We start from the raw sequence: 22213 nt of genomic DNA, 5'->3' as shown, positions 1-22213 counted from the left end.
ATTTTGGTCTCCAGCAGCGTTTTGGCTGATCTGCTCCCGAGGAGCGTGAAAACGGGGTCACCATCCCAGAACGGGGATGATCCAGACCCAGGGCCTGGCTGCGGGACACTGCGGCACCGGAGATGCTTCTGCCTCCCCACACCGTCACCGAGGGGACAGGGACAGGGACGGGGACAGGGACAAGGGCAGGGACAGGGGTAGGGACGGGCTGTGCTCACACGGAGCCCGCAGCAGCTGCCAAGCTCCTGCCTGGGGCAGCGCAGCCATTTCAGGGCTCCGGGAAGAGCCTCCACACCTCCCCCCTCCCTTATCCCGAATTCCAGAGGATAACTGCAAACCCTGAGGGATGAGGGACAGGCCTGTGGCTCCGGGGACCTCCCTGCCCTGGTTTTGGGGTCACGCAGGAGGAGGGGACACACTGACAGCCCCTTTTGTCCCCGCTCCAAGGGGACTGAATTCCTGTGAATCCTCCAGCACGGCCCCGCAGGGCAGCGGGACCCCGCACGGGGTTGAGGGGGGAGTTTTGAGTGGCAGGATTTGGGAGCAGCTCAGAGCCCAGCCCGGAGCCACCCGGGGAGCTGGAGCTGCACTGGAGAGCTCCGTGCCCAGCCCGCACGTGACGGAGGAGAACAACAGCCGGAGAAAACTAGGACAGCACGGCCGGGCCGGGAGCGAGGGAGACAGCTTCTGAGGATGGAGTGCCGTGGGGCTGGGAGAGGGAACATCCCAAACTGTCCCTGTCACCATCACCATCACCCCGTCCTGCTCACAGGGGGACCCCCCCAGACACAGGGAAACGGCTTTGTGCCGGCGGGTCCGTGGTACAGTCAGGATGGATCCATCCTGCAGGCAGGAGCCATGGCACAGGCAGGATCCTTTGTATAGGCAGGACCCATGGCACAGGCAGGATCCATGGCACAGCCAGGGCCCATGTCCCACAGGATCCATGGCACAGGCAAGGCCCATGTCCCACAGGATCTGGGCACAGGCAAGATCCATGGTACAGCCAGGGCCCATGTCCCACAGGATCCATGGCACAGCCAGGGCCCATGTCCCACAGGATCTGGGCACAGGCAAGATCCATGGCACAGGCAGGATCCATGGCACAGGCAGGTCCATGGCACAGGCAGGGCCCATGTCCCACAGGATCTGGGCACAGGCAGGATCCACGGCACAGGAAGGATCCGAGGTCCAGGCAGGCCCTTGATTCAAGGGGGTCTGTGGCACAGGCAGGGTCACTCCCAGCACACCCACAGGTGACCCCCGGGCCCCTGTGCCAGGAAGGGACCCCTGCCACCAAGCCCTGCAGACCCAGGGCAGCTTCTCCATGGAAAGCTGTTTCCAGGGGTCCCCATAGCTTTGCCCCTCACACCTGGAATTCAGGAGGTGCCGAGGCAGAAGCTGCTCATGCACAGCCCACCCCTGTAACCTGGTCCCCCATCCCTGTAACCTGGTCCCCATCCATCCCTGCAGCCTGGTCCCTGTCCCTGTAAGGTGGGCCCCCATCTGTGGCCCCCCACCCCTGTAAGGTGGCCCCCCATCCCTGTAAGGTGATACTCCACCCCTGTAAGGTGGTACTCCAGCCCTGTAAGGTGGTACTCCACCCCTGTTAGGTGGTACTCCACCCTGTAAGGTGGTACTGCACCCCTGTAAGGTGGTAATCCACCCCTGTTAGGTGGTACTCCAGCCCTGTAAGGTGGTACTCCAGCCCTGTAAGGTGGTACTCCATCCCTGCCGTGCTGCCTCCAAACGTCTGGCATCTAAATCCCTAAATCCAGCCGGTGCTAATGGCAGCGGGAATATTCATGATTCCCGGCAGTGGAGGCGCTGGCAGAGGTGGGGGGGGGGGATGTGGGGAGGGATTGTGGGGAGGGGGTTGGTTGGGGGGTGGCTGGGGGGTGGCTGAGGGGTGGCTGCGGGGTGTTTGGGGGGTGCTCACAGGGCTCAAACCCGGAGGGCTCCAGGGGGGCTGGGGGAGGCTCCGAGCTCCCTGCTCTGCGGAGAGGGATGGATGCCTTGGGAACACTCCTGGCTGGAGGAGGGAGGAAAGCAGAGCCCTGGCTGTGACCAGCTCCGAGCTGAGGAGGAGGAGGAGGAGGAGGAGAAGGAGGAGGAGGGAGGCAGTGGGGTCAGGACATGAGGAGAATCCTCACCCTGTCCATGTGGGGATAGATCTGCTCCTGTCCCTTCACAGCCCAGGGAGCTGGAAGGGGACCCCATCAGCTGGATGATGCCACCGTGTGCCCCTGCCATGTCTCCAGTGTCCCCCAAAGCCCCCAGGATGATCCCTTGTCTCTGGGTAGGATCTGGAGTGATGCCAGACGATGCCCAGTACCCCATCAGCTGGGGGATGCCACTGTGTGCCCCTGCCACGCCTCCAGCATCCCTTCAGTCACCCCCAGGCGATCCCACTGGTCACCAGGCAGGGTCTGGGGCGATGCCAAGCGATGCCCAGGCCTTGCTGGGCACTGAACTCCACTCCCGAGCAGAGCACTGCGGGCAGGGCCGGCTCTGGCTCCTCTCCCAGATGGAGAAGCCTCGGAGAGAAGCAAATGAAGCCTTTGCAGAGGTTCATTACACCCCTGAAATCAGGGGCTCGGTTCCCCGGGGCGCGAGGGAGCCGTGTGAGCTGGGCAGAGTTCACGGCAGAGCTCAGCACCGGGGCAGGATTGAGGCTCCTCTCTAATTTTGTGCAATTTTCCCATCAGCCGAGGATTCGCAGCAGCTCCCGAGGAGATCAGAAGGTCAGAGCTCCATCCTCCCATCAGCGTTTTCACGCTCGCCCAGCCGAGCGAGAAACATCCGCGGCAGCCAGAGCTGGGGCTGCCCCTTCCTGCTCCGCTGCCTCCGGCTGCAGGCACGGATCAAACCTCTGGAGCGGCTCCCAGAGCACGCTGGAGCTCCCTGGTTCCACATCGTCCTCTGGAATGCGAGCTGGCAGGTGCCTGGATCTCCCTCCGAGCACCAGTGTCAGAACACCAGGCGCTTTTGCTGGGTCAGAGCAATTACAACACTTAGCTGGAAGTTGTTGGGGAAGCACTTTAGCACAGCCTGATCTCCGGGGACGGTTCCTTCCACGGCAGAGCCGGCTCTGCGAGGAGCAGATGGGCTGAGCGGGGCTTCCTCGGGGCGACGCGGCCCCGGGGGCCTCGTGACACCCCCGCGGCCACGGAGCTGCTGCCTCCTGCAAAAGCTGCTCGGTAATTGCTGGCCAGGCCCTGCCCAGCTCCCCACACCGGCTCCGGCTGGTCCATCACCAGCCTGGCTTCTGCTCCTCCGCGGCTGCTCCACCGCTCCGGGCTGCACTCTGGCCTTTTTTCACTGCTGAGCTTCTGCTCTCTGAGCCGTGAGCAATTTCCTGGGATGCCAGCAGCTGTAATCCATACAGGAACCCAACTGTGCCAGCTCACAAATTAATCCAGCCCGGATCAGGCCTTGTACCTGGCCCCGACAGATCCCCCGGGAGCCAGGCCCCGGCTGTGCCGCGTGGTTGCACATTTGCTCGCAGCCGGGGCAGGGACATGCTCCGGAGACAAAGCAGAGCTGTTTTACCAACGGCCTGGATCGCCCCAAACCCCCTGAACCCCCTCCCAGCCCAGGATTTAACACCCTGCACCGCCGGGAGCCGCACTGCCGCAGTCCAGGCTCGTGGACTGAACACCGACCGGCTGCTTTTCCACGGTGGGATGACTTTGGGAGAAGGCAGCGCGGAGCGGCAGCCGGAGATGCAAGCGAATCACTTTTCCAGGCGCAGCACACGCTGCCCGGAGGGCAGAATCCAGGCTGCAGGAACATGCTGACTGCACACGTCTCCTCCCTGGCAGCGACCGCAGCCCCCATTAAATACTGAGCCGGGAACTCCGGTGCCCCCGCTCCCGCTCTCCTCGGCTGCCCCTCTGCTCCGCCGATACCTCGGATCCATCAGGGCTGTGCCCGAGCGCCCCGAGCTCCGAGCTCTGGCCACGCCGCAATCAGTTCCGTTACACAACCCATGGATGAGCTGCCATGATCCTTGTAGCTGTAATTTAGCGGAGAGCAGGCACTGATGAGTTCATGGGATTGTTCCTCGTTAATCTTTCATGCTCGCTGAGTGAGGAGCAATTTGTGTGTAGTACAAGCCCTGCTCAACAAACAGGGAGACACGAGCGGCTCGGCGCGGACCCCGCCGGTGATCCGAGCGCTGCATCGCCGGGCACGGCTCAGCCCGGCTGCGTGGCCTCGGATTAACCCTGGCACGGGGATCCCGACCGGCTGGGAGCAACCTGCTGCTGCAGCAGGGACTGTCCTCACTGTGCCCATGGGGACTGGGACAGCGTGGAGATCCAGGGGGAGCTGGGCTGAGCTGGGGGATCCCCCGGCTTCTCCAAGGCTCATTTCCTTGGAATGCTTTGGGTGGGGAGGGACCTTAAGGATCATCCAGTTCCACCTGAACAGAGACACCTTCCACTAGCCCAGATTGCTCCAACCCATCCTTGAACACTTCCAGGGATGGGGCAGTCACAGCATCTGCACCACAACCCTGGGATTTGTGCCCAAACCACTCCGGGGGGCTTTGCAGAGCAAACCGAGCTCTTCCCTGCCTGGATAACACTCCTTCTCCCAGCACCCCCCTCTGAATTCCCACCCGCTCCCCTGGCAGGGGCTGTGGCAGTGCCCGCGCTCCCGAGGTGCCAGAAGAGCCTCTGCAGGGACGGAGGAGCCGCTCGGCGTTCACAGCTCCCATCCGACTGCTGCCAAGCCGTGCAGCCGCCCTCCTCCCAAAACCCAGCTGGCTGCGGAAAGCTCCCGGCCGACACCTGCAAACCATCTGTCGAGCCTCACGCGCACCCACCGCGCGGGACGAGGCACCCACGGCGCCCCGGGCTCTGCCATCGGCACCCCGGGCTGCCACGGAGAGGGGAGAAGCAGCAGCTCATTTCCAGGGAGGAAGCAGCTGGGATTGCTAAAAATGGCTGGGATGGGATCTTTCCCGACCAGCTCGATCCCCAGTTCTCACACAAGGTTATAAATCCAACTCAAACAGCCTCCAAACCGGCAGCTCGAGGGGCCAGGCTGCCCTTGACCTCAAGGTCATTCCCTGCCCTTCCTGCCGTGCAGCCCTGGCAGCTCCAGCTCTGGCGGTGCCGGATGGGGCTGGCACTGTGCCAGGCAGGTCCTTTGTACCAAGCGCTTCCAGAGCCATATAAATATCCCGGCAGTCAGTGAGTGACAGGGAAAGGAGCAGAGAAAGTGCCAGTGTTTGATGGGGTCGGGGTAAAATACGGCTCTTCCTGAAATCCCCCGGAGCACAGGGAGATGAGGAGCCACCGTCCATCCCCCCCTGCTGGAACAGATCAGCTTCCAGATCGGCCACGACATTCCAGGCACACGAAGATCCCCGTCAGGGTTTAAACTGCGGCCCCTCGGGGAGCAGTTGCTCACCACGAGAGGAGCATGGGCAGCCCCGGAGCTGCCCCGGCACTGACAGACGGCCACAGCCACGGGCATCCTGCCCAGCATCACCCCCTGACACCGAGGGCACGTGGTGCCCCTGTGCCGTGGGACCCACATTCCAGTCGGGATGCTGGCTCGGGACACCCCCCCTGCCCAGCCGATCCCCAGCTGTGAGGGACCCTCGAGCTACTCCTGCTCTCTGGGGCCTGGAGGATCCCTCACCTGCTCCCAGCCCAGCGCCAGCCAGCAGCTCCCTGCCTTTGGAATCGGATCAGAAAGCCCAGGAACCCACATGCCAGCTCATATGAGAGCTGGGAAAAAAAATATCCAAGCCCAAATCCATCTGTTCTCCCTCTTTTGAAGCCATTTCCAGCTTCCCTGTGCCTGCAGCTTTTCCCTGCCCCGTGTGGTGCCAGCTCGTGCCAGCTCTGCCGTGAGCTCCCGCCGTGCCCAACACGCTCCCGGCCGGCACGAGGCTCGGAGCAGGCACAGCCCCGGGGCCCCCCCGCCCCATGTCCCACCTGGAGGGGGCTGGAGGCACCCAAAGGTACCCGTGACCCCTCCCCAGTGCCCACCACCAGCTGGCGTGGGGCAGGGGGACAGGAAAGAGCCACCATCCCAGAGAAACAGGGAAAACCAGACAGCCTCAGCTCCGTGTTCTCGGAAAGCACGTCTGGAAGGTGTCCCAGGGCCGTTCCCACTATCCTTGAAGGGATCCCACACCGCCAGTGCCAACCTTATCTCCGCGGTGCAGGCGGGAGCCGGGACCGGTGAGTCCCAGAGCAGCACCACCAGGAAAGGAGCACGGGTACCTCCTCTCCCACTCCCATTCCCACTCCTCTCTCCAGCTCCCAGCACTGCCAAGCCCCCTCCCCAGTCCCCCGGCAGCCACAGCGACCCTGCTCCAGCCGAGGGGACACTGCCCCACTTCCAGCCTTCCAAAGTGCCACCCACCACCAGCAGGCTGCTTTCTTTCCCTGTTTTTTCCCTTTTAATCAGTATCCATGTGTTTGACTCCCCCTCTCCGAGAGAATTACCAATTAAGATATCAATTTAGATAAATTGGGGGATTGGAGCAGATTTGTGCTGCAATTGCATCAACCCGGCAAATATAGCCGGGGCTGCCGGAGCCCGGAATGTGGCTGCCCAAGGAGGGAGCCTGGGACTAAAACAGGGAGGGGGAAATATCCCAGAGTCTGGAATGTGGCTGCCCAAGGAGGGAGCCTGGGACTAAAACAGGGAGGGGGAAATATCCCAGAGCCTGGAATGTGGCTGCCCAAGGAGGGAGCCTGGGACTAAAACAGGGAGGGGGAAATATCCCAGAGCCTGGAATGTGGCTGCCCAAGGAGGAAGCCTGGGACTGAAACAGGGAGGTGGAAATATCCCGAACCCTGGGAAGGGCAGTGACACCGACACCCAGGAAAGCTCCAAGGTGGATCCAACAGGTGGGAGCCCATCGCCTCAGCCCTCCCAGGGGTTGGCTCTTCCTCCCATCCCAGGCCGCTGCCAGGCTCAGTTCCACCTTTGGATGGATCCAATGCTGGCAAACTGCTTCAGTGGGACTGGATCCGTTACAGAAACGGCCCCAAATCCCAGCATGGGGTTTCAGGGCTGAGCAGTGCATGGTGCCCGAGTGATGGGCACCACCCAGAGCCATGGAAGGGCTTCCCTGTGCCTGGAGGCGCCTGGATCATCCCAAAAACTGGAACACCCCATGGTCCCAGCTCCAGATGTGGGTGACAGCCTGGCAAGGGTCTCCAGCCATCCCATCAAGAGGTTCCAGCCATCCCAGTGAGGGGTTCCAACCATCCCAGCGAGGGGTTCCAACCATCCCAGCGAGGGGTTCCAACCATCCCATCGAGGGGTTCCAACCATCCCATCAAGAGGTTCCAGCCATCCCATCGAGGGGTTCCAACCATCCCATCAAGAGGTTCCAGCCATCCCATCAAGAGGTTCCAGCCATCCCATTGAGGGGTTCCAGCCATCCCAGCGAAGGGTTCCAGCCATCCTGAAGAGGGGTTCCAACCATCCCAGTGAGGGGTTCCAGCCATCCCCATGAGGCACTACAGCCATTCCCACACAGCACAGCAGCAGCCCAGCACCTGGAGCAGCGGGAGATGTGTCTCCACCCCGACCCGTGACGTTCCCGGCAGAGCCGAGCGCTGGGGACGTTCCCGGTTCCCGCTCCCGGGATTCATCCTGGGATTCCTCCCGCGCCGGGAGATGAAGGTGAGAGATGAAAGGCTGGAGGATTTCATTACACTCCGTTTTCAGTCTGTCACTTCCCATCTCCTCCATCGGGTGCCGCGGGATCAATTATCGCTCGGCAGGCCGGGAGGGAGCTGTGACATCCACGGAGACTGTGGGAATGTGACGGCGGCAGAGCCGGGCCCAGCAAGGGGCTGTGGAGCTGCCAGGACACAGGGGTGGGACTGGGGGGTGAAACCTTCCAGAATCAACCCTAAATGTATACTTTACATGTTGCCTATTCAGAATTTTATATATTGTCTATTAGGAATTTTATACATAATATATAAACTTTTCAATCACTGATGTGGAAGAGGAGGGGTAAAAGCATCACTAATTGCACTCACAGGTAATTAATAACCACATAAGCAGTGCCAGGGATGAAAACACAACGGATCTACAGATGGATAAAACCCCAGAGGGAAATAAAGGGGGTGTAATGGGGGCACCCCCAGGCTGAGGGGCCCAACTCGCTCCTGCAGCCTCGGGGAGACCAGAGAGGGCAGGAGGGCTGGTACCAGTGCCAGGACACAAAACCCCACCAGTTTGGAGTGCCCAAGGCAGAGGCTGGCACAGACAAGGATCCAGGACTGGCTCTGGAGCACCGGCTGCTCCAGCTCTGAGAGGAAAGGGAAGGAGAGGAGGAAAAGGGAAGCAGCTCTTCCTCCACAGCACCACGGGCAGTGAGGACTGGGAATCCCACCCCACCGGGGGTCTGGCAGCAGGACCAGGCACCCACAAACCCTGGCTGTGCCCTACAGGCACAGATGACTCCAAATGCCAACCCCATTCCATAGGAACAGAGATGGACCTGCACAGACCAGAGACTTGGCTGCGATCCAGCGACATCGAGGTGCTGGGATGTGACATCGGGGTGATGGGATGTGACATCATGGTGCTGGGATGTGACACCGTGGTGCTGGGATGTGACATCAGGGAGCTGGGATGTGACATCAGGGAGATGGGATATGACACTGTGGTGCTGGGATGTGACACCGTGGTGCTGGGATGTGACATCAGGGAGCTGGGATGCGACATCATGGTGCTGGGATGTGACATCGAGATGCTGGGATGTGACACCGTGGTGCTGGGATGTGACACTGGGGTGCTGGGATGTGACATTGGGGTGCTGGGATGTGACATCATGGTGCTGGGATGTGACACTGGGGTGCTGGGGATCTGCAGCAGGGCCCTGGCCTCAGTGGGGCAGATCCCACAGTCGGGGTGCCCCGGCAGCTCCCAGCAGCAGGAGAAGCCCCTTTCCCCGTGCCAGGGCCACAGTGCCGCGGCCACACTCGGAGGGTTTTTGCTGGGAGGGTTTTTGCTGGGAGGGTTTTTGCTGGGTGGGTTTTGCTGGGAGGGTTTTGCTGGGAGGGTTTTTGCTGGGTGGGTTTTGCTGGGAGGGTTTTTGCTGGGAGGGTTTTGCTGGGAGGGTTTTGCTGGGAGGGTTTTTGCTGGGAGGGTTTTTGCTGCACCGGCAGCGCGGCGGGGGGCAGCTCCTCTCCGCAGTCTCCTTGGAGACCGCGACCGCTCCAAAGAGATCCCGCTCCTCCCAGCAGTGCCGGGGGGAGCAGGTCCCCCCAGGACCACCCCACGCGCCCCCCCCGTGCCCACGTGCCGCCTGGCTCGTGGCAGCTCCATCCCCACGGGTCTGACGCCAGAGGAACAGCGGGAAGAGGCTCATCTGGGAAGTTCTTACTGATTCGGCGTGGACAAAACAAGGTGGCACCCTTGGAGGGAGGAATTTCCAAATCCCCGTTCCCACAGCACGCCGGGGTCACCCCGGGAGCTGCGGCCGCGGTGCCGTCACCCACGGGCAGGGCCGGGCCAGCCCCGAGCCGGCGGTGCCATCGGGGATGGGAAACAGCCCTGGAAAAGGCGGGTTTGGCACAATCCTGGCACAAGCCCCTGTGCGCGTGGGCGGGAGCCTCCTCGGCATCTCCAGAGGTGCCGGAGAAGGAGGAGGGTTGTGCCAGGAACAAGGCGGGTGCTCGGCCGGGTCCCACAGCCCTGAGCACATCAACCACGGGGGGGAAGGAATAACAGAGGGAAGGTGGCAGCACGGAGAGAAATCCTGCCCTGAGAGCCCCCGATGGACCCAGATCAGCTGTCACCAGGCAGTGCCCGGTCCCTGTGCCCACACCACTGCCCACAGCCCTGCCCACAGGTACTGGCAGCTCTGGAAAGGCACACAGGCATCACAGCCACATCTCAGCTCCTGGCATGGCACAGGAGCTCTGAGCAGGGTCAAGGGGACTCAGTGTGTGACACAGGGATCAAACCCTCATCCCAGCTCCTGCCACAGCCCTGGAGCTCTGAGAAGGGTCAAGGGGACTCAGCATGTGACACAGGGATCAAACCCTCATCCTGGCTCCTGCCACAGCCCTGGAGCTCTGAGTGGGTTCAGGGGACTCAGTGTGTGACACAGGGATCAAACCCTCGTCCCAGCTCCTGGCACACTCAAGGAGACTCGGCGTGTGGCACGGGCATCAGAGCCACATCCCAGCTCCCAGCACAGCACAGGAGCTGTGAAGGGGACTCAGCGTGTGGCACAGGGATCAAACCCTCGTCCCAGCTCCTGGCACAGCACAGCTCTGAGCAGGGTCAAGGGGACTCAACGTGCCCCAGCCGAGCTTATCCCGGCCCTTTCATGTCGCTGCCGAGCGCGTGGTTCCGGATCCAACAGCGCCGGCTTGAGAGAGGCTCAAACCAAGCCCGGCAGAGACCAAACTGTGCAGGAACAATGCAGCCTTTTCCAAACACTTCCAAACACTTCAGTGCCCACAAAGGATCCATCAGATCCTCACGCTGCAGGTCACTGCCAGTCAGCCCCTCGAGCCGGAGGACAGATCACGGTCACGGATGTCGGTGATGGCTGTGGCACTGGGGGTGGGCACAGCCCTCTCCCCATGGCTCCCTCCCCACAGCCCTCTCCCCACGGCCCCCTCCCCACGGCCCCCTCCCCACAGCCCCCTCCCCACTCGCGTCCCCACGAGTGTCACCTGCGCGCTGTCCCCCTCCAGCCGCGGGGGTCGGATGCTGGACAGGTGGATGGTTTTGTGGTCCCCGGAGTTGAGCTTCACCACGATGGCATCGGCGTTCAGCACCTGCATCACCTGGGGATGGAGAGGGGCCACGATGAGTGTCAGGACTGCGGCATGCTGGGCACACCCAGAGCCAGGCACCGCCCTGGTACCGGCTCTGGCACCGGTCTGGCACCGGTCTGGCACCTGACCCACCCCGGCTCGACCCCCATCCTGGGTGGTGGGGGGTCACTGCAGGGAATGTGGCTCACTGGCACTCCCATGGCACTGCTCTCAGCCCGGGAGCTCAGCACTGCCCAGAGCCCTGCCAGGTCCCTGCACGGTGACACCGTGTCACACCAGCACGGCACCAGCTGTGCCTGTCCCGTGCCAGGACTCACCCCCAGGGTTTCATTCCAGAAGCACCATCAGCTCCATCCCGGAAAATGGACAACACACGTGGAGGAGGGAGGGAGCACAGTCCGTGGGGGGGACTCTGCCACCCATGGCCTGGCTGCCGGGTCCCCAAAGGGTCAGGGAGAAAACTCATATAGTCATAAAACCATGGAATCCTAGAATGGTTTGGGTGGGAAGGAACCTTAAAACCTCACCTGATTTCACCCCCTGCCATGGGCAGGGACACCTTCCACTAGCCCAGGTTGCTCCAAGCCCCATCCAACCTGCCCTTGGACACTTCCAGGGATCCAGGGGCAGCCACAGCTTCTCTGGACAACCTGGGCCAGGGCCTCCCCACCCTCCCAGCCAGGAATTAGGCACTGGAAGGGGCTCTCAGGTCTCCCTGGAGCCTTCTCTCCAGGCTGGACACTCACCCTGGAGCTGTGAGTGTCCAGCTCCAGAGCTCTGGAGCTCTGTGAGGCTCCAGAGCTGAGGGGGCTGAGGCAAGCAGGAGGAAGGCAGTGGGGCTCACTGGGAATATTAAACACTGCTTTAATATTCCAGTTTCCATTACCCTCTGCTCTCCAGCCTGGCCAAGTGGAGCCAGCACAGCAGGACAAAGCACCCGGATATTCCCACTGGCAGGGCATGGTCCTTTCCCCTGCCCTGTCCCAGCACAACCCGACTCCCTCCAGTCACACCAGGGCAAAAGGCTCCTGCTGTCGCTCATCCACGTGATCCCAGCCCCACACATCCCCCGGAGCCCGGGGGAAGCGGAGGGAGGAGGGCACAGATTTGCTTCACACGCAGCACTTTTTGCCCCAGCAAGCACATCAGCCCCTCCAAACGTGCTTTGCCAGAGGGAGAACAGGACTAAAGGAATTCAGATTCGAGCAGACACTGCGGATCACCAGGGCACAGCAAAGCCCCCGGGGACGGCCCTGCCACGGCCTCGGCCTCTCCCGGCACCCAGATCCTTGATTTCTCCTCGGCACAAGGAGCCCAAAGCCGTTTGCCTGCCAAGTGGAGTAATCAAATCTCATGCTCCAGGGCATCCCCAGCGCTGCCGGCGCGAGGAGGGACCCGGCCTCTCTCCCTTCCCTCACACAAGACTTGGGAAAAGCAAGATGTGCAGCCGAGGCGTCACAGGCAGGGCCGGGGGGGGGCACATCCCGCGCTCCGTTACACAGCCCCGGCCCCGCTCACAGCTCCTTTGTGCGCGGGCAGGAGGCGGCAGCTCCCGGCAACGCGGCCCCGCATCCCTGCATCCCTGCGGGAACAGCAGCGGGCACTGTTGAGCCCCCCCGGCCCCCGGCACGGCCCCGCATCCCTGCGGGAACAGCAGCTCACTGGCTGAGCCCCTCCGGCCCCCGGCATGGCCCCGCATCCCTGCGGGAACAGCAGCGGGCACTGCCTGAGCCCCCCCGGCCCCCGGCACGGCCCCGCATCCCTGCGGGAACAGCAGCTCACTGGCTGAGCCCCTCCGGCCCCCGGCGGGCCCTCCCCAGCAGGATGAACTCGCAGGACCCCGCACCGGGATGACCCGGCTGTGATGGGGCTCTGCAGGACACGGGGTGCAGCAGGAAAGGGATGCAGCAGGACACGGGGTGCAGCAGGACAAGGGGTGCAGCAGGAAAGGGATGCAGCAGGACACAAGATACAGCAGGACACGGGGTGCAGCAGGACAAGGAGTGCAGCAGGACAAGGGATGCAGCAGGACAAGGGGTGCAGCAGGACAAGGGGTGCAGCAGGAAAGGGATGCAGCAGGACACAAGATACAGCAGGACACGGGGTGCAGCAGGACATGGCAACTGGAGCTGGAGCTCCCAAGGGATGCCAGTCCCAGGCAGGACAGAGCAGGGTGGCAGCAGCTAAGAGAGACCTCCAGGTGTCCCCCTCTCCTTGGGCATCTGCTCCTCTCCTCTGGGCAGACACCACAGGGAGGGCAGGAGGTGCCCTGTCACCCCTTCCCGGGGACACTGTGGGCAGGGGGTGACACTGACAGTGGTCACAGAACTGGCAGGAGGTGCCCTGTCACCCCTCCCTGGGGACACCGTGGGCAGGGGGTGACACAGTGTCAGTGGCCACAGAAGGGGCGACTCAGCCCCGTGCCGGGGGCCGTTTGTCTTCCAGCACTTCCCCAGCCCGCTGCATCCAGCTTCCTTTATCCAATATTTATTGTGGCTTCACCTGCCTCCGAGAGGCCCTTTGATAAAGGGATTGGAGGGATTATTTTTTTAAACCTCTGCAGCTGTTTCTTGCAGAGCCGGCACGTTCCGGCGCTGCTTCCCAATCCCGTGGGACACGGCCCTCACCCACGCCGGGAGCAGGGAGGGGAGGCCGGGGATGCTCCTGAGGGCAGGGGGGCTCCGGCCCCCACTGCCAAACCCAGGCCAGACTGGACCCCCTCATCCCATCACCGCTCCCCAGGAAAGAACATCACAGCAGTGCCTTGTCCATGTTTATCATGGAAGACGTTTTTTTCCTTACTGCAAGAGTTGATCCCACCAAAGTTTCCAATTTTCCACCCCAGGGCTTTGCTCAGCCCCATTACTGGGGAGCACAGAGGGCAGGAGAGCTGGTACCCCTCTCCTGGGGGAGCACCCTCTCCAGGATGCACAGGGAGCATCCCCAAAGCTGGGGGTGACCTCCCACACCCTGACTATGGACAACAGGGACAGTGCCACTTTGGGAGCTGGTGCCCAGTCCCGGGAGAGGGGCGAGTGCTGTCCCCCCTCCCTGCCTCCTGGGGTTTTGGCAGGTCTGGTGCTCAGCTCAGCTCAGGAACAGCCCCCGGGCTCGGCCCTGGCAGATCCCACCGAGCTCCGCCATGATTTGGCCACGACCAAGGCTCCAAGCAAAGGGAACAAAAATAAAGATGAAAGGACACGGGCACAGCTCACCCCGACCCACCGGCGCAGGGCAGGACGGGATGCAGAGCCCGGATGCGGCCGAGGGGCTGCCCAGGGACCCCCCGGACCCCGAGGGGGCCGATCCTGCCCCGCAGCAGGGAATGGGATGACGCAACCCCCCCGAGCCCGGCACAAAGCCGTGTTCTAACCAGCTCTGGCAGAGCCTGGCTCTCAGCCTAATGTATTCCACTCTCCGCAGCGCTGTCCCAAATCCCCGCGTGCTCCAAGACGAGCTGACGTAGGGATTTTGGGAGAAAGCCTCCAGCCTCCTCAACATTTTTATGCCTCTGCTTTTCTCCTTGCCACTCACAGGCACCAAACCCACAATCGAGGCCAAGCCTTAATTTCTCCCCAAGCCCACCACCCCTGCGCTCCCGGCGCCGGCAGCCGACGGCAGCGGGAGCCAAAATTAGCCGGAGCCGATTTGCCGCGGTCGATCAGCGGTGCAAAGACAGGTTGGGATCTTCCTCCTCCTCCTCCTCCTCCCCTCACCAACCCCCTCCAGCAGCTCCTACGTCAGCTCTGCCGCTGCAAACGAGCACCGTCGTGCCGAGCACGGAGGCGGCTTCGGCGCCGGAGCGATTCCTGCCCACCCGCTCCCTGCCCGGCCCCGGGGGCTCAGACCCCTCCACGGGCACGGGGAGGGCAGACGGGAGCTCGGGGAGCCCCTGGGGGAAGCCGGGCACGTGCCCAGCTGCAGGTTCAGCTCTGGCCCTCGGAGGCGTGTGGGCATTTGTCCTGATTTTCCCTGTCACTTAAAATTCCGGGGAACGGAAAAACAAACACCCGACCCAAAATTGACACTGCAAACAGCGCGCCCGGGGGGGCTGCGGCGCCGGCCCCCGGTCCCCTGATTGGCACAGGCCTGCACAGAGCAGGTTTGAACAGAAAGGCGGAGAAACGCCTTGTCTCCTCCCCGAAAAGCAGGACGCGGTGTTCGCTGTGCCTGGGGGGCTCCCACTGCCGAGCCAGGGCAGCCAAACCCCGCTGGAGTGGAACCGGGAGAGCTCCAGACCGGGGGCAGCCCGGCAGAGCGAGGGGCTGTGCCCGGAACTGGGGGGGAACCCTGCCTGCTTTGCTCTGGGACCCACAGCGGGGTCCCCCCTGCACGTCGGGGTTCCCTCTGCTCCGTGGTACCAGGGCTGCATTCCCACCACTCCCAGGGCAGTGGTTACCCTGTGGATTGATTCCCACCACTCCCAGGGGGAGGGTTGCCCGGGAGTGGATTCCCACTGCTCCGAGGGGGACGTTCCTCCAATGGGTTGGAGATGCTGCCGAGCTCCAAACCCACCCCAGACACCCCCTTGCCGGGGGCCTCAGGGTGGGACCCCCCCTCCGCGGCCACCCCAGCCCGCACGAGCCATCCAACAAAACAACAGGCGTCTGGAAATGCCAGGAGCATCCAGCCGCCCCCTCCACCAGCTGAGCCGTGACTAACGGCCCCGTGCCGGCTCCTGGCGCGGCTCCGGCGCAGCCGCTGCCAGCGCTGGGATGGCGCTTCCCGGCGAGCCAGCGCCGGCACACGGCCGGCCCCGTGCCCACGGGACACCCGCCCGGGGCTCCTCTGGCACCGCCATCCCTTGGGAGGGACCGAGCAGGTCCTTATCCCTAGGGACGGGCTCCCAGAGACCCTCAGGGTTTGGCGTTCTGGCCGCGTCCCTGTGCCCTCGGGCTGGCTGAGCAAACCCTGCCCTGGGGGAGCAAACCCTTCCCCCTGTCCTGGGTGAGCAAACCCTGCCCTGGCTGAGCAAACCCTGCCCTGGGTGAGCAAACCCTGCCCTGGGTGAGCAAATCCTGCCCCGGGTGAGCAAACCCTTCCCCCCCTGCCCTGCCTGGGGAAGCTGGTGGGAAGATTTTGAGGAGCTCTGCTCCTGTCCAGCCACACCTGAGCCATCCGAGTTAACATGTGAGCCAGCACCTCCCCAGCCTCATCCCACTGGACACGAGCCCACAGTGCCACTCGGATCAGGATCAGCCCGGTGCTCCACAGGGATGAGACCGGACCAGCTGCAAGAGCTCCTGGTTTTGTCCTGCTCGGCAGCTCCAGAGCTCTGCTGCTGCTGCCCCGTTCAATCTCAGGCATTCAGGAGCCCCCCAGGAGGCAGGATCCCATTCAGGAGCCCCCCAGGAGGCAGGATCCCATTCAGGAGCCCCCCAGGAGGCAGGATCCCATTCAGGAGCCCCCCAGGAGGCAGGATCCCATTCAGGAGCCCCCCAGGAGGCAGGATCCCATTCAGGAGCCCCCCAGGAGGCAGGATCCGAACCTGCAGGGACAACGCTGACTTTCCAAGAAATGCGGCTGCCGCACATTCCCATGGAAATTCCAGCCGAAGGGAGCCCGCGGCTGCTGTGCTGGGTGATCCGGCAGCACCATCTAGTGGGGCTGCTCCCTGCATCCTGCCCGGGCCCCGCAGCCCCCGCAGCCCCTCACTGCCCAGGTGAGAGGCTCCTCCATCCCACCTGGGATCACCCCCACGCAGCTTCATCCGCCTCCCACATGGGCTGTGCCCTCCCAACCACAACGGGGCAGGAATATCATGGCATCCACGTGCCAGGAACACAGGCAGGGAACACCTCAGCTCCCCACAGACCCCCCAGCACCACTCCAGCACCCCCCAGGAGTGGGGCTCAGCAGCATCTCCAACTCATGGGACAACAATCCCCCCAGGAGCAGTGGGAATCCACTCCCAGGGCAACCATCCCCCTCAGAGCAGTGGGAATCAATCCACGGAGCAACCATCCCCTGGGAGTGGGCTGTGCTGTGACACTGTGCAGGGCAAGAGCATCCCTGTGGCCCCGAGGGCAGAGCGAGGTGCCAGGGCACCACCAGCCCATCCCTACCACCCTCGGCCCCTTCCCCCTGAGGCTCCTTCCCTTCTCCTTTCACCTCCTCCCACCCCAGGCCTGCTGGAGATCCCGGCGTGCACCCGGCTGGCCGTGCACCACAAACCCTCTGGGGTTTGTCCAAGCCCACGGAGAGGCCGGATCAGGAGCTGGGCACCCGCCCCCCACCCCCAATCCTGGACTGTCCCTCCCCAGCCCCGCCCGGCTCTTCCTGCCGCTCACCTTGGCCACAAACTGCTTGTCCTTCTGATCCAGGTTTGCCGTGGGGGCCACGTAGTCCCTCCAGATCCTCAGCTTGCGCTCTTTGGCGAACCTGCAGGGGAGGGGACAGTGGGACACGGGGGTCCAGCAGGGATGGACGGACGTGCTGGGGGTGACATTGCCCAGCACAGCCCAGGCCGGGGCAGCGGAGCTGGAGAGGACTCGCAAGGGGAGATCACGTCAATCCCACCCTGGAGAGCACGGGGTGACCCCCCCAGGCTGGGAAGGCCCCTGGGAGCAGGTGGGAGTGGCCCAGCCCAGCCCCAGCCCAGCCCCAGCCCAGCCCCAGCCCAGCCCCAGCCCAGCCCCAGCCCAGCCCCACCTCTCGGCCGCGCGCAGCTTGTCGGCCCCGCGGGTGTACACGGCGATGGACCAGTCCACGCAGCGGGCAAAGCCCTCCTTCAGCAGCAGCTCCGTGATGTTCCCGTTCTGGGGAGGAGGCACAGGGTCAGCACCAGGAATGTGGGGTTAGACACCCACCCTGTCCCTGCTCCGCTGCGAGGGGGGAGCTTGTGCAGCCCCCTGTGCAGCCCCTTCCACGTCACTGGTCCCCAAACCCCTGCGAGGTCTGAACACAGCTCCCAGTGCTAGTGGAGAGCACCCCAGTGACACCCACAGGCCTCAGCTCTCCTCAGATGGACCAGAGTCTCCCACATCCACCAGGAAAGAGCCCACGACCCCCAGTTCCCCCACGAGGAGCACCAGGACCTTGCAACCCCCTTTAGCGTCTCCAGCAGCGATGCCTGACAGCCACCAGGACCCTGCCCCTCCCTGGCCCCCCAGCCCCACTTGCCGGGTGCAGGATGGTGCCCAGGATGTTCTGGTTGTGGCAGCTCTCCAGGACAATCTGCACATCCCTCTGCAGCAGCCGGGACTCCGTGAAGAACTTGGCCTCGGCCGCAAACGGCTCTGGGACCTCGGGAGCGTCGGCCTCGCGCTTGAACGTGGGGCACTGTGGCACAGGGGACAGTCAGGGCACGGGGGACAGGCAGGGCACAGGGGACAGTCAGGGCACGGGGGACAGGCAGGGCACAGGGGACAGTCAGGGCACGGGGGACAGGCAGGGCAGGGGGGACAGGCAGGGCACAGGATGGCCACTAAAACCTCGGGAAGGGGACGGGAAACCTCCCTGGGGAGGGGACTGCACTCAGCCCCGTGCTCAGGGTGTAGTTTGGGGGCTGTGATGGGGTCTGTGTGTCCCGATGCTTCGAGCTGTGTTCCACTGACACAGCCCTGCAACTGCCCCAGCAAACACTGCCAGCAGCAAACTGGGATACAGGGACCAGTTCCAGCTCTGGGATAAGGATGTGGAGCTGCTGGAGAAAGTCCAGAGGAGGTCCTGGAGCTGCTGCCAGGGCTGGAGCCCCTCTGCTCTGGAGCCAGGCTGGGAGAGCTGGGGGGGTTCCCCTGGAGAAGAGAAGGCTCCAGGGAGAGCTGAGAGTCCCTGGCAGGGCCTAAAGGGGCTCCAGGAGAGCTGGAGAGGGACTGGGGACAAGGCCTGGAGGGACAGGACACAGGGAATGGCTTCCCAGTGCCAGAGGGCAGGTTTAGAGGGGATATGGGGAAGGAATTCCTGGCTATGAGAGTAGGGAGGCCCTGGCCCAGGTTGCCCAGAGAAGCTGTGGCTGCCCCTGGATCCCTGGAAGTGTCCAAGGCCAGGCTGGACGGGGCTTGGAGCAACCTGGGCTGGTGGAAGGTGTCCCTGCCCATGGCAGGGTGGCACTGGAGGGGTTTTAAGGTTCCTTCCCACGCAAACCATTCCATGAACTCCCAGCATAATCACAACCAGGGTGCCCAACAGCCCAGAGCTCGGGCTCTGCCTGGCCTGGCAGCACAGAGCCAGTCCCCACCCAACCCAAACTGTCCCCATCCCCATGGTGACCCCCAGGGCTGCACCCAGCCTGGTACTGCAGGTGACAAGGGTGTCCCTCCCTCCCTCCCTTCATCCCTCCCTCCCTCCCTGCTCCACCCCCCTGAGCCGGGCAGCCGCAGGGACGGAGCAGCCCCTGCCCTCTGCCAGGACCCGAACGCTGGTGACAGTCACAGACAGACCGTGCTGCAGGGAGGGCAGCAGGGCCCTGCCAGGGCCGGGGCTCACCTTGATGCCCGAGAGCATGACGGTGACCAGGTAGTAGTCTGGCAGCAGCAGGGCCCTCACCACGCTGCCGTCCCGCACGTGCTCGATGATGGCTGCGGAGGAGGCACGCGTCGGTCCCGGAGCCCGGGGGGCGGGAACAGCTCCGGGCACGGGCAGCTGGTCCCCGACACCACGGGCAGCAGAGGGGGAGGACACGGTGCCCCCGTGCCCTCCTGTCCGGTGCCACCTTACCATTGACTGGCTTCTGGTGCAGGGAGTCCACGAAGTGCCGCGGGTTCTCGATGGTGTACTTGAGGTCCCGCACGGTGTGGGACCCCGTGCCCTCGCTCCACATCCCCTTCTTGGCGCTCTTGGCCTGCTCCTCCAGCTCTGCCAGCCGGCTCTGCTCGGGGCTGAGGGCACAGGGACACGGAGTGAGGCTCCCGCGGGGTTTATCCCGGGAACATCCATCTCCCGGGCGCTTCCGTGCTGTGATCACTCCTAGCCCCACTGCCCGGGTGAGCAGTGACACACCAGGAATCACCCCAGGAATCACACCGGGAATCACGCCGGGAATCACCCCGGGAATCACCCCAGGAATCACACCAGGAATCACCCCAGGAATCACCCCAGGAATCACACCAGGAATCACCCCAGGAATCACCCCAGGAATCACACCGGGAATCACCCTGGGAATCACCCCGGGAATCACACCGGAAATCACCCCGGGAATCACCCCGGGAATCACCCCGGGAATCACACCAGGAATCACACTGGGAATCACACCGGGAATCAGCCCGGCATCCTCTGGCACCACCCGTGTGGGAATGGGGGCTGGGAGCCCCATCTCCCCCACACTGGGGGCACCGAGCCCATGGGAACCTTCCAGAGGTGCCTTTGAGCACCACGATGGAAGAGCAGCAGCACTCCCGACCCCAGCAGGGCAGGGCAGGTTCAGGAGGAGGGATGGCAAACCCGGGCACGTGCTGTGCCAGCCCACGGACCAGCCCAGTCCTGCACACACAGGTGGCCACTGAAGGGCCACCAAAGGGCCACCAAAGCGGCAACTATCCCCTCCCAGTGCCGACACCAGCCCTGCCACGCGCTGTCACAACAAATTCAGGGATATTTAACAGGTTGTCCAGAGAAGCTGTGGCTGCCCCTGGATCCCTGGAAGTGTCCCAGGCCAGGTTGGACAGGGCTTGGAGCAACCTGGGCTGGTGGGAGGTGTCCCTGCCCATGGCAGGGGTGGGGCTGGATGGGCTTTAAGGTCCCTTCAACCCAAACCATCCTGGGATTCCCTGATCCTACAAATGAGGCTGGCCCTGCCCTGGAACTGACCCACACCTCTGGGATGGGATCCCAGGTGCAGGACAAGGGGCAGGAATGTCACCACCACCTCTGCAGCAGGAATTAAAGGCCCTCAACTCCACACCAGGTGTGACTGTACAGAGACCAAGAGCTCCAGAAGATTCCTTGCTCCGCAGCCCCGGGACACAGCTCTGGCACTTTGGCATCCCAGGAAAGGAGCCAGCCGGGTCCTCCTGCCCAGCCCCTTCCCACACCAACCCCAGTGGGACACTGGGACCCTGGGAATGCCCGTGGAACCCGGGCACCACAGGGAGCTGGGCAGCAGGGTCTGGTGCCAGGCCAAAGCCGAGGGACCCAAGGGCTCCGTGCCTGGAGAACCTCGGGATGGGAGAACCTCGGGATGGGAGAACCTCGGGATGGGAGGACCTCGGGGTGGGAGGACCTCGGGATGGGAGGACCTCGGGATGGGAGGACCTCGGGATGGGAGAACCTCGGGATGGGAGGACCTCGGGATGGGAGGACCTCGGGATGGGAGGACCTCGGGATGGGAGAACCTCGGGATGGGAGGACTTCGGGATGGGAGGACCTCGGGATGGGAGGACCTCAGGATGGGAGAACCTCAGGATGGGAGAACCTCGGGATGGGAGAACCTCGGGGTGGGAGAACCTCGGGATGGGAGGACCTCGGGGTGGGAGGACCTTGGGATGGGAGGACCTCAGGATGGGAGAACCTCGGGATGGGAGCCCTGCACGTACTTGTTGGCCCGGATCCCTTCCCGACGGGAGGCGAGTCCTTCGGCCACCAGGGACTCGGCGATGTTCTCACCACTCGTGTCTGTGGAGAGAGCAGAGCACTCAGGGAGAGCAGCCACTGGCACACAGGGCAGCCCAGAGGGACACGGACCTCAGTCCTGGCAAGCATTCCCAAGGTGATCCCAGGTAGGAAGTCGCTGGAGCAATCCCCAGCTGGAGCCTCACGCAGCTGCCACACAGCTGCCAGGGAAACTGTCACAGTGTTCCCACATTTATAGCATTTAAACCCTGACAAATTTCATCAGGAAACATTTTCTGCCTCATTTCCCCCTCCTCGCCTGCCAGGCTGGGCTGGAACAGGGATGGGGAGGCCCCGGCAGCCGGAGAGGCTGCACAGGGAGGAGGCAGCACCACAGAGCCAACAGCAAAACCTTCTCCAGCTTTTTTGTGTCCCAGACTGTGTCTCCAGGGCCTGCCCAGGCTGAAGGGTTGCTCTGGGGGGAAGTGGAGAGCAGCAGCTCTCCAAAATCAAAGGCTGGTCTCAATCCTGGAGGTCTTTTCCAACCCAAAGGACTGTGATTCCAATCCCTGCCTCTCCAGGGGGAATCCCCATCCCAAAGGGCTTCCCAGACCCCCAGCAAGCTGGAAGCTCGGGAATGAATCACAGAATGTCCTGAGCTGGAAAGGACCCACCAGGATCACGAGTCCAACTCCTGGCCCTGCACAGGACACCCCAGGATCCCACCAGGATCATGAGTCCAAGTCTTGGACCTGCACAGGACACCCCAGGATCCCACCATGTCCCCGAGAGCCTCGTCCAAGCATTCCTTGAGCATGGAGATAACTTTGATATCCAGGTACTTGTGGTCTCAGGGGACCTGGCAGCTCGTAGGGTCCCATTCCCCTTTCCTGCAGCCTGGGGACCACGGGGGTCCCATGTTCCTGTGCTGGAGTGGG

General features: G+C 63.4%; 1 protein-coding gene across 1 annotated transcript in view; it reads right to left on the bottom strand.

The window, feature by feature from the left end:
- Positions 1 to 22213, bottom strand: part of SND1 (staphylococcal nuclease and tudor domain containing 1) — a 59934-nt gene that overhangs the window by 30183 nt on the left and 7538 nt on the right. Inside the window, exons 4-10 of the mRNA XM_064656917.1 lie at positions 21260 to 21338; positions 19446 to 19606; positions 19215 to 19306; positions 17910 to 18068; positions 17439 to 17545; positions 17078 to 17168; positions 10683 to 10796 (exon numbers count right to left, since the gene is read on the bottom strand). Of these exons, the coding sequence (XP_064512987.1) occupies positions 10683 to 10796; positions 17078 to 17168; positions 17439 to 17545; positions 17910 to 18068; positions 19215 to 19306; positions 19446 to 19606; positions 21260 to 21338 (803 nt within the window). The remainder of the gene's footprint in view (positions 1 to 10682; positions 10797 to 17077; positions 17169 to 17438; positions 17546 to 17909; positions 18069 to 19214; positions 19307 to 19445; positions 19607 to 21259; positions 21339 to 22213) is intronic.

The sequence above is a fragment of the Pseudopipra pipra genome, chromosome 5, assembly GCF_036250125.1.
Source record: "Pseudopipra pipra isolate bDixPip1 chromosome 5, bDixPip1.hap1, whole genome shotgun sequence".
Classification (NCBI taxonomy): domain Eukaryota; kingdom Metazoa; phylum Chordata; class Aves; order Passeriformes; family Pipridae; genus Pseudopipra; species Pseudopipra pipra.
This window is presented reverse-complemented; position numbering and strand designations above follow the sequence as displayed.